We start from the raw sequence: 12,280 nt of genomic DNA, 5'->3' as shown, positions 1-12,280 counted from the left end.
TCTTTATTAAAATGTTTCAGCATTTAGTTTATAAAAAATAATATTAGCTTTATGCTGAATTAAAAAAATATTATTATTATTTTTGTTCACGGGTCACTAATTTTGCCTGTTAATGTTTGTTATAAATTAAAAGGGAAAGAGTTGTCCAAAATGATTCTTGAAGCTTTACATTACGTTGACTCAAATTATCAATTATCCTGATTACATTAGTTCTCAGTTTAAGAATTGCATCATAAGCACCAATTTTTATTCAAAGAAACAGTGCAATTTGCACATCATTAAATATAGTTGTTTATCTTTTTAGTTCTTTTAAGGTTTATCTTGTTTTATTAGTGTTTAGTAATTTTCAAAGGGATATTGTAATGACTGTGTCCATTTAAGACACACATTTTGTTACTAATTTTCATTTGACACATATTTTTTGTTTTTGAATAACTAATTAAAACAATTAAGAAGTCATTTCTTTATAATGTATCACTCAGATTATGTAACTTAATAGCTTTTAATAATTTATTTGGAAAAAAAAGACCTACTTTGTTATTTCATTGACCTGAAAAGAAAGCAGATGATTTGAAATTGATGCACAACCTGTGTATGTTTGAAATAGGGTGCACATGATTTTAATTGAAAAAAATTAAAAATGCTGAAATTTTAAAAACAATTGTCCTTTCCTGTCCTTCAGTCACAGTCTGAGGATGAAGTTGCTATTGAATTTAACACATATTTGTAAGAGTGAGTCCACTTTCTCTCAATCACTGCACACACTGCAAGATTATTGTCTACTTTAACTATACCTTCATAATTATAAATTTCTTTTGAACTCATCAAATTAGTTAGTTCTTCCAAATCTTATAAGCAGTTTTTTTTATCAATGCACACATATTTTTCAAATTCACTTCTTTAGGAATGGATGATTTAAGCAACTTCTTTTTAGGAAATATCTTTATTGCTATAGTTTAAGAAATGGTTCATGTAATTATACAAGAATAGTCTGAGAAAGACTTGAAGTTCAAAAAAGCATTTTAAATTCTTGAAAACTTAGGGGAAAAAAACATTTGAAGTGACTAAAATATATTATGGTATCACGGAGCATTGAGAATTGGCGAAATGTTTGGCTAAAACAGTTATTATTATTTTTTTTACATTATCAGCGTAAGAAATTTGAATTTAAAATTTTTCTTGTTACAACATTTCATCATATTCAGGTTTGACTGCCTTTATATATATAAACTAATAAAATTCATGAACTTCATAATATTGGATTTTTTACCATTGTTGGTCATAATCTATAATTTTCCTATGTCTAAACCAATTTTCTTCTAGTAAAATTAGTTCTAATGTAATATTTAAAATTAAACAGTTTTAAAATAAACTTAATATTTTAAATCTATTTTAGTATACTTATCTATTGACAAGTCAGCTGGAAGCTCAGAGACACTACTTTGAAGATCGCTTAACTAGAATTGAAAGTGAAGCTCTTAAACAGGTTATTTTGTTTGCTTTAGCTCTGCTTGAAAAAGTAGTTTTTAGTTACATACCTTTGATATTAATGTTTTATTTTTATTAAATTTTTAGCTGGAAGAAATGAAAGAGAAAACAAAACATGCAGTTGATGAAAGAAAACAATTAGAAGAAAAGCTCAATAGAGTCACTAAAGAGAAACAAGCCCTAGACAAGAAAATTACTCAAGTATGAATATACATTATTCATAAAAAAGACATTTTATTTTTGTATTAATTACAAGTAAAAAGTTAAAGAATTCCTGCAACAGCCAGTTGTTGGCCAGGGGACCATATTTTCGTTACATGATTGTGACTATATGGTCACCATTATGCAGCCACTGCTTTGCTTCCCACACAAGCTGTTACCCATCAATCTGAAACTGGGCGGGTTTCAAGCCACCACTTAGGATCAAACCCTAATCCTACATAAAGACAGCTCAGTGCCCTAACTATCCTGGCTTTTTTTTTATCATAATGAGTTAGTCTTTTCAAAATTTTAAAATAATTTTCCATTCTACATCACAAGAAAACATTTAATTTGCATTTTGTGCTTCTATCCTATGAGTTCTTTCTGAAATTATTTTAATACTGTATGTGAAAAATACTATTGATAGAATGTTCTACGAATATGTTAACTAAGTTTAAAGTTATTTATATGTGCCAATAAATTAAAAGACATGTCCATATGTTTAATTTATATATTTTAAAATGCAGTGAATTATTAAAAAAATTTAAATTATTTGATTTCAGTGTTATAACTTTCTGTTTTTTTTTTTTTTTTTTTTTATTTATTTTTCTTTTGCTTGCAGCTTACAACTAAATTAAATCGTTTAGCTACTGAATTCAAGGATGAAAAAGAGGTAAATGTTTTTCTTTAATGTTTATTTTTAACTAAATGAAAATGTTATCAAATTTCAGCTGAACTAAGGACAATTTAATTTCTTACCTCAAAATATACAGAGATACCTTATTTATATACCCAAAACCTTAACTGGAAAATGTTAAAATTGCTATCTAACTTGGCAAGTTAGCTCCCAAATCATTGAATTACATAAAATAGTTATTTCTGGGTCTATTTTAATGCAGGTTATGACAATAATAACTTGAATTAACATTAATTTAAGGTAATTTTAGTAGAAAAAATAGCTTTTCAAACCCACTGGTCAACCAGTTCATAGTTAAGTAATGTTCCAAGTGGTGTATGATGACCTAACCATATAATGAGTATAGTTATATTTTGTTATTATTTCTAATAAGAATAAGGATGGGATTTTTGTTCAATTACTGTCAAGGGATTATAAATATGTATGCATTGTTTTTATTATGCCAATTAAATATGAAACTATATTTTATAATCATAAATAATGGAAAAAGTTTTAATTCCTGCAGAATAATAAAATATTCATGTGAAATGTTTTTTTTTATTTGAAAAAATAAATGCATCAAATATCATAATAGCAATTAATATATTTTTTTAAAGGTTAATAAAAGAAATTTCTTTGATATCTATTTAAGTTACTCTGAATTGAGTATTGTTACTTTTTTAAATAAAGACCATGGTTTTCTTTTTGTTTAAATATTATCATTATGACAGAGTTGTTTAACACTAGATTTACGGGTATCGGCCGCATACCTATTTTTACTGAAAGCCGTATTTTTGACGGGTAAATTAAAATACTCATTTTTGTAAAACTTTTATTTTTAAATTAATGGTTTTTTATTCACAGTTGTTTTCAATACATTTTTTACATGTAAACTCTATTTTGGATGCACACTTTCCACATACATACTTGTTACATTTAATGCAAATGTTATGAGACCTATTTTTTTTACATAACCCAATTTGACAAGATTTTCGCACATTTGGATTTTGTAAATCAGATAATGAATTAAAACTTGTATTTTGTTCATCGCGATGGTCACTGCCTAGTTCTTCAGCCAATTGGGGAAAAAAATTCTTGCGAGTTATTTTTACTCCAGTGGTCTCCTTGTACAATATCTAGGCATTGATGGCTGCCAAATCTAAAAGGTTATAAAACACATGAAGCGGCCAACTACGGGATCCTGCTTTCACGCTATATTTTCTAGCCATTTGGTCTACAATATTCACCCCAAACTTTGTTTTGTTGTAATATGCAACTGTTTCTGGGACACGTTTAGCATCATTTTCTATTTTGACATTTTTGTGTTTCAAACTAAGCAATAATGCCTTTTTGTTTGGCTTGGACTTGTAAACTGTAAGAACGTACTCATCTGATTTATAAAGTTTTGTGGAATATCGGATCATGTTATCCTTCTTAGCCTTTGCAAATTTCGGCAATTCTTTTCTGTTTGCTCGTAAAGTCCCTACAAGAGTTTTTTTTTTAAAGTAACTTTTTTGCAAGTAAAATACTCCTAAAAAAGTGATCAGTAGTTATATTTCGGCAATGGCCTAAATATGGTTCAGTAAGCTTGAGCACAACGAATTCGCCTAAAGGTATGTCTGATGGTCGTTTTTCGTCTTTCCCTAAATATGGGAAGCTATTTATTAGATACTTGTTTTTTACATTCGATGCCAACCAAAACTTTATGCCAAATTTATCAGGTTTATTTGGCATGAACTGCATAAAACGGCATCTAGTTTTGCTTGGAAACAATTGCTCGTCAACTGTAAGGTTCTCCCCAGGCTTATAGCAAGCCTGGCTATTTTGGATAAATTTGTCCCATATTATAGAAATCAACGCAAATTTATCAGTTTTCAATCTTTGACTTCTTTGGTTTTTCTTGTCAAAACGTATGAATCGAAGAATTTCCATGAACTTATCTCTGGACCTGGTTTTTGAAAAGAAGCTTGGACCCCATTTCTTAGACCGTAAATATGAAGCTTTCAGGGATTTTGCTTCATACGCCCCTCGGGCATACAAAATCGATATAAAAGCTCGTAGTTGTACCTCTGTAATCAACCAATCATCTTTTTTCAAAACCTTACCGAGCCTCTGTTTAAGTACATATTTTGATTCAATCATGCCGTTGTCAATTATCAGTTCAAATGCGCTCCTTACATTCCTAAGCATAATATTTTTTTTGCGTACGCTGTTGGTCCTGACACATCCTTGAACATACTATAAGCTGGTTTTCTACCACAACCTCCACCTTCTTTTAGTGTTTCCCATAAAGTTCCATCCGCAGAACGTTTGATCGAATTTTCTAAATTACAGGTATCAACAACTTCCATCTCATTTTCTCTCTCGGAGTCTGAAATGATTTGCATTCTTTTTCTTTAATAGCAGGTATTGCGAATATTTTCATTTCCACTGTCCTCAGAATCTTCAATTTCGTAATTACTTCGTCGAATTCTTCCTCGCTATTGCATAATTCATTTATGTCAGAATCAGATCCAGATTGGTCTTCATTTATGCTGGTTAGTTTATTTATAAATTCCATATACAGTCAGTACCGCCTATATGGTCACCCTCTTATAAGGTCACCCCGCTTATATGGTCAATTTTCTAAGGTCCCGTCTAACTTTATAGGAAACACGTGTTAAAGATCACCGCTTATATGGTCATCCTATTTTTCGAGTTACCGGTTATATGGTCATTTTCCTTTTTTTTTTCTTTTGAAAAAAGATACATTTTAAGACATTTCTTTAGACAGGAAGACAAGAAAAATGACCAGAAGGTAAACACATTACTTCGACCCCCGGAGAGAACCGGAATTTCCCCCCTCTATTTCGTCACCCTACCCTCTTTTCTCTTTTGCATTCATTGATGACCTTACCCTCTCCTCATTTGACCACTGACATTCTTTTCCCCGCCCAAGGGCAAAAGGTCTTTTGATCGTTTGAAGTTATCTCTCAGAGCTTGAAAAGGAGTTGAAGTTGAGAGAAAAGAACATTTTTATTGGATTACTGAACGAATAACATATCCATGCTTTCATTATGGCTTCGAAAAGAAAGAATTTAACAATATCGGAAAAAAATGAATTGGTTGAAAAGTTTAAAAGGTCTAACCTTTCAAAAGCTACTTTTGCCAAAGAAAATTCTATTCCGCGAACAACTTTAAACAACATTTTAGCAGCCAAACGTAGCTGTCCAGATGTTTCAATTAGCGACCGAGAAAGAAAACGTCAGCGTGTGTCACCTTATGAAAATGTGGAGAAGGCTCTTCTGTCATGGATCAAATATGCACGATCACAAAATGCTCCTATATCCTGGAATATTCTAAAAGAAAAAGCTTTAGAAATAGCTAAAGAACTAGGAGAATCAAATTTTGTTGCAAGCAATGGCTGGATACAGCGATTCAATGCAAGAAATAACCTATTCTTTAAGAAATTGTGCGGAGAAGCTGCTGATTTTGACAACAGTTCTTTAAAAGAATGGAAAGACGTAGTGTTGCGAGATATTCATGAAAGATATGAACCTGCTAACGTGTTCAACGTCGATGAATGTGGACTTTTCTATAGGATCTTACCCGACAGAACCCTTTGCTTTAAAGGAGAAAAATGTGTAGGCGGAAAAAAAAGTAAGGAACGCTTAACAGTTTTGTTATCTGCAAACATGGATGGTTCGGAGAAAATGATTCCTTTGGTGATTGGAAAATTTCTGAAACCGAGATGCATGAAAAATTGTAAATCTTTGCCCCTTTTGTATGATGCCAATTCCAAAGCATGGATGACCCAAACGATCTGGGAAAAAACTCTCAGAAGGTGGGACCTACATTTTTCAAAGAAAAACAGAAAAGTTGCATTGATTGCTGATAACTGCACTGCTCACTGTCCTGTTGAGGGCTTGAAATCGATTGAGCTCGTATTTTTACCTCCAAACAGCACATGTGTGTTGCAGCCCCTAGATCAAGGCATAATTCAAAGCTTCAAGTCTATGTATAGAAAGCTTCTTCTACGGGATATGATCACCGCCATAGACAAAAAAAAAGAATTTCACGTTTCAGTTTTGAACGCACTGTTCTATATTGACCAAAGCTGGAACATGGTGTCGTCGAAAACTATTGAAAATTGTTTCCGTCACGCGGGGTTCCACTGTTCTCCAGACTCTTCGGTAACATTAGAGGACCCTGAGGAAGATCTTCCATTGGCTGAATTGGCAGAAAATCTTCGAAACAGAGGCTATGCAATACCGGACGTAAATTTGTATTCCCAAATAGACGTTGATGTCCTCACTAATTGTGAAGCAACTGTGGAAGGCATTGTATCTAATGTCTTAAATCTGAATGCTGAAGGAAGTGACGATGAGGATGATACTGAATGCAATAAAAAGTCTGTATCAACAGCTGATGCTCTTAAGGCTATAGATGACTTAAGGTGTTTTTTTGCAAATTCAGATGCAGCAGATGAACATTTAAAAACTATCAGAGACTTAGAAAAAGTTGTTTTAACAACCAAGAAGAAGAAACAGACAAGCTTATTGGAATATTTTTTTGAACATGTATATATGCTAAGGTAAAAAATTAAACTTTTCTAAAAGTGTGAAAATTATTTTTGCATTATTTCTTATTATGCACCTTAATAATTAATTTTTAAACGTTCTTAAAAGTTGAATTATTTGTTTAAGAAATACATTCTGATTCCATAATATATTCACGCCATATTAACTATACTATATATTTGGTTATTGCATATATGGTCACACCGCTTATATGGTCATAATATTCTGGACCCATGAGCTGACCATATAACCGATACTGACTGTATTTTGGAAACTTGTCCATATTAGCAATTGCTAAGTAGACAAAATATAAATGTAAAAAAGTATTTCTTTTTAGATAAGTTTGTAACAAACCTGGAAAAAATTAAATCTTTACTTATAAAATGAATTTTCACTGAACTTCACAATTTCACTTCTTTTTGCAAAATGCACTGTTTGTTGCACATTGATCTAATTTTATTCTGAAATATCTAGATCAGCCTAACTAAATTTACAAAAATCACAAGTTGTCTCTGTAAAATGCACTGTTGAAATTATTATTTTTGATATGACAAAATTTACTGTACTTGTATTCTTTCATTTATTTTTATTTATTGGTTTTTTTTCATTTATTTTTATTTATATGTTTTTTTTATTTGTTTCATATTTTCATTTTAGTTATTTTGCAAGGTTTGCAACAATTGATCGTAAATTAAGTAATTTGTCAAATTGACGGATTATCATAAAAATAGGTATATAACATATAGAAATACTAAAATGTAAGTCTATCGGTGGAAACGAATGGAAATATATATTCTATGCATTATAGTAGTGAAAACCAATGTATAATATCTTAAGAATAATATTTACATGTTCGAAATTTCAAGGCATGAAATCGAAAACACGTCAAATTGACGGGTTACGTAAATCTAGTGTTAATAAAGCAATCTCTATTAAAAATCATATTATTGTTTAAAATAATATTTTTGTCTTACATACAAACGAAAAGTATTAAGAGTCACCTTTATTTATGCTATAATTTTTTTTTTAAATTTGAAAAACAAAATTTTCAGATAAAAATTGAATTTAACATTAAATAGAATAGAAAGTGTATCGAAGTTTCAAAAGATTTCAATATATCCTTAATTTTACTGCTTAAAAATAATTCTAAATACTCCATTAATTTTTATACCTTTTTTTTTGCTATCTTTTATTGTTCACAAGTTTCCATTTCATATTTCCGTTTCTTTGTATGTGTAAAAGAATAAAACTATTAAATTATTATTGTTTAGTTTTCTTTTCACGAAACATTCAGTGGATTGACTTAATCGAATTTTTTTTTCTTTTTTAGATGAACAAGTGCCTTAGGCAGAATCAAACATTGTGGCAACAAAAATTAAATGCAGCTGAGAAAGGTGTTAAAGAAAAAGATAAAGTAAGTATCTTTAATGTGGACTTCATTCCATTATGCGAATTCACCGAGCATACTATACTCAGTTGCAAGTTAAAAAATAAATATTGCTTCTTGAAGATAATTTTTTTTTTACAGCAAAACAAAAGTAAAAATTATTTTTTTCACTTTTGATTTGTTAAGAACATGTCAGCGTAAGACGTGTCAGTTTTAGCTTCCCAATTGAATCCAATGCTCCTTGCAATGTCATATAGTTGTTTCTTTTCCAAGAACAAATATTCTCCTTATTTATCAAAATATGTTGCCAAGTCTAGGATTCCAGTAAGACTTATGTAATCTTTTTTTAATAATTCTATGATATATCGTAAATGATAGCTCCAATTAAATTTCAGTCTGACGTGATGCTTTATCTTGCTTTGAAAGCATATTTGTATAATTTGATAATGAAATAAAATGGAACTATATGCAGTAGCAGATGATGGCTTAAATTCCATACCGCTATGGTATTTTCTTAACTTGCCAACAGAGTATAATTAGTAATCACAATAAGCCTGATAACAGGATACACTCTATCAACCTGCTGCACTATCTTCATAAATTCAAATTTTTCTGCAATTCCAGCTCAGTCACAGAGACTATGAAAAATTATACTCAGAAAATTTTATGTTGTAAAGATTTTGTGTTAATTGAGTTTGAATTTTATACAATACTTTCAAATAATAGATTAATACCACATGAAGTCTGCAGCCAGTATTTCGGAACTTAATAATTAATTTTTCTTTATTCTTTAAATGGTTTATTTTTAAAATTCTAATTAATTAAAAAAATTAATTGGAATTTTTAAGAGACAATTTACTTGTTCTACTGATTAGTTTTTAATTTCAGATTTTTAATCTTTGTGTATGTGAAAGAATTAATCACTACTGTCTGCTCTAAATGCAAATCATTGCTTCCCAAAATAATCGAAATGCTCTTTTTTCTTTTCTTTTTTAATAGAATCTTTTATTTTCTTAATAGACTCACTCTTCATTTCTTTTTATATTCTTTATTTCTATTTCATAGTTTCTTCAAAAGGAAGATGTTACCATAAATAAAGTTTATGTATTAGAAACAATTTTTCTGTTTATTATCTCCAACATTAATAATGTTTAAAAAGATATTAATAATGTTAACCATTTTTACATAAATCCAAGAGATAGATCAAATGGATTGATGTTCAGCATTTTGGGAACCTATTTCAAAAGGGTAAAATTTAGATATAAACGAGGAAAGCAAAATCTTCCAGGTTTACAATTTATATAAAGCTCATAATTTTTCAAGACCATTAGCAAAATGAAATTATTATATTCAATTGGTTCTGGTACACAAAAAGTATTTTTCAACTCTGTTAATACTTTCTTTTTTTTTTTTAAGTAAATGTAAAAACAGATATTAGAATTTTAAAAACAGATATTAGAATTTTAACAATCAATGTTCCAAAAATTAAAATTTTATTTTAATGTTTTAACAGGAAATTTTAGACTTGCAAGATCAATTGCGTGATCTGATGTTTTATTTTGAAGCTAAAGATAAACTTCAAGATGTGCCTAATATATCAAGTCAAGAAATTCAAGAAGGTCAAATTGTTATTGGAGAAGCATCTGGCACATCTGAACCTTCTAAAACCCGAAAGAAGAAAAATCGCTAAAATTGGATGAAAAATAACTTTAAAATGTTATAGACTAAAACCAAAAATAAAACTATAATAATCTAAATATTTTAACATTTAATTATATTTTTACAGTATTTTCTTTCAATTTAAATATTTTTTTATGTACTTTTTATTAAAACTGGATAACTGCTCAATGATATTTGCTGGCTTAAGTTTAAAAGTATTGTACAATAAAATTTAAAACATTAAATATTTTATCATGAAATTGAAATCATTTCAGTACTTTAAGTTATTTCATTACTACAATTTCCTGACTTTAGTTTTTTTTTTCTTTGGTTCTCCTAAATATTTATTCTTATACTTAAATGTTTTCTCATATTTTAATGCCTTTTATAGAGCATTAGAGAATCAATTTAATTTTCATATGTAAATAACTTTTAAAGTTATGCAATGTTTTGCTTAATACATATTTTTAAATGTGCAATTATAAGTAAATGTTTTGAATAAAAAGATGTGTTCAGTAACATTCCTAAAACAATTTTAACAAAATTATATTTAACCGAAAATGCAATTCATTATTGCATACAGTACTTTGAATTCTCAATCTTCTTAAAAATTTCAATGCTTGCATTAAGAAATTTCCTTTCGTAAAGCAATCTAAATATTTTTTGTAAATTTAAATATAATCTAAATATAGTATTTTTTACTATAAAAGTTATTGATATGTTTTAATTATTTAGTTAAAATTGATGAAACAAAGAAAAGCTTATTATATACTTTTTGGTCAAAACTAATGGATGGTGTTTTCAATATAAATGTAAATAACAACATCAAGCTCTTGGCCCTCTCTACTTCTGATTAGAAAGTATACAGCTTATTCTGCAAAGCAATATTTTCAAACAGATCATTTTGTTTTTAATAAAAGAAATAAATTATAAAATTTCTGAGCTAAAATCTGCTGTGCTCAAATCTGCTTTATTAGGTATTAAAGATCATAAGTAATTCTGGAGGAGTTCTGCAGTGAAAATTTGTTCTACTTATTTATAAATGTATTATTAAAAAAGGTGACATGGTTGCTAGATTTAGAAAGAACTCGCTTTTTTGGTAGTCCCAATTTGGCCCCTTTTACTACTTTATTAATGTTTGTTCTTGTTGCATGCCATGCACCATCACACATTAGTCTTAGCATATTGTTCTAGTAGCTAGATCAAGTTCATTTTACAAATTAACATTTAGGTTTAAATTTTAAAGTTGGTAAATTGTTGACAAGGCAAGAATTGTTTTATGTAACAAAACTTTTTTTCGAGTGACGATTCTTACCCCTTGAAGTGACAGGTCATCAAATGACGATTCTTATAGGGATTTTTTTTTAACACATATAATAAATCGGGTAACAAATACATGTATACAAGAAATTCTACTCAAGAGTGTTTCAAAACACTATGATCACGTTGTGAACTTAATGGTTTCAAAATACGCAGGAAAAGTAACCCAGAAGTATAGGCAGTAAGGAGCTTGCAGTGCACCCAAGTGTACAAAACACTATCCATTAAAACTTGAAAATGTTGATAGTTTGACCCTTTATGTACAGCCAGGACTTATTAGTCCCTCTAAAATTTCCACATAGCATTGAACTATCCATTGGAACTTATGATTTTTCATTTATCATTACTAATTGACAACATGATTATTTGAAGTTGAAAATCACCTATGGAACTATTTAGTTGTTTATATTTCATTCTAGAGTGCCATTTTATGATTTCTTAATTCTCAGCTTTCTATCTAGATCAATTTCACAAATAAGACTTTCATGTTGTTTTTCATGATTCATAAAAATTTTAAACTACTTATGAAACAAAATATTAAATTCTAATTAAAACTTGTAATATAAGTCTCAAATTAAAAATTTTATGAAAAATTAGAAAATATTTAAAATTAAAAAAATATTTGCAAGTGTAAAATAGTCATTAGATGGACAAAAAAGTTCACACATTTTTGATAATTTTTTTTTTTTAACATTTTGGTAAATAAAGGGTTGAAACATGATTTTTTAAGTCATTTTAAAACATTTTTTTTTAAATACTACAAATATGTTTTAGCTCATACGTTCTGTATGGTGCTGTAAAATATACATGGTGCTTTCAAAATTGCTAAAGGAAAAAATATTAAGTGTATATCATATATTTTATTTTAAAATGTTTTCTCTGCTTTATGTTTCTTAAAATTCAGCTATATTATCACATCCCATGAGAACTCAGCTCCAGAAAATCCTTAATACAGTTATAAAATTGATATTTTTTTTATTTATTATTTTT

The 12,280-nt window shown here is 28.8% G+C and overlaps 1 protein-coding gene across 2 annotated transcripts in view; it reads left to right on the top strand.

Moving 5' to 3' along the window:
• Positions 1-12,280, top strand: part of LOC107446914 (BRCA1-associated protein) — a 27,335-nt gene extending 15,055 nt beyond the window's left edge. For both annotated transcript variants that reach the window (XM_043039206.3, XM_087150266.1), the window contains exons 13-17: positions 1,397-1,486; positions 1,576-1,689; positions 2,312-2,362; positions 8,255-8,338; positions 9,825-12,280. In XM_043039206.3, coding sequence (XP_042895140.1) covers positions 1,397-1,486; positions 1,576-1,689; positions 2,312-2,362; positions 8,255-8,338; positions 9,825-10,001 — 516 coding nt within the window. In that variant the 3' untranslated portion in view covers positions 10,002-12,280. The remainder of the gene's footprint in view (positions 1-1,396; positions 1,487-1,575; positions 1,690-2,311; positions 2,363-8,254; positions 8,339-9,824) is intronic.

The sequence above is a fragment of the Parasteatoda tepidariorum genome, chromosome 8, assembly GCF_982258835.1.
Source record: "Parasteatoda tepidariorum strain Cologne lab strain chromosome 8, Ptep-v5.0, whole genome shotgun sequence".
In the NCBI taxonomy this organism is placed as follows: domain Eukaryota; kingdom Metazoa; phylum Arthropoda; class Arachnida; order Araneae; family Theridiidae; genus Parasteatoda; species Parasteatoda tepidariorum.
Note: the sequence above shows the minus strand (reverse complement) of the source record. Positions and strands in the feature narration are given on the sequence as shown.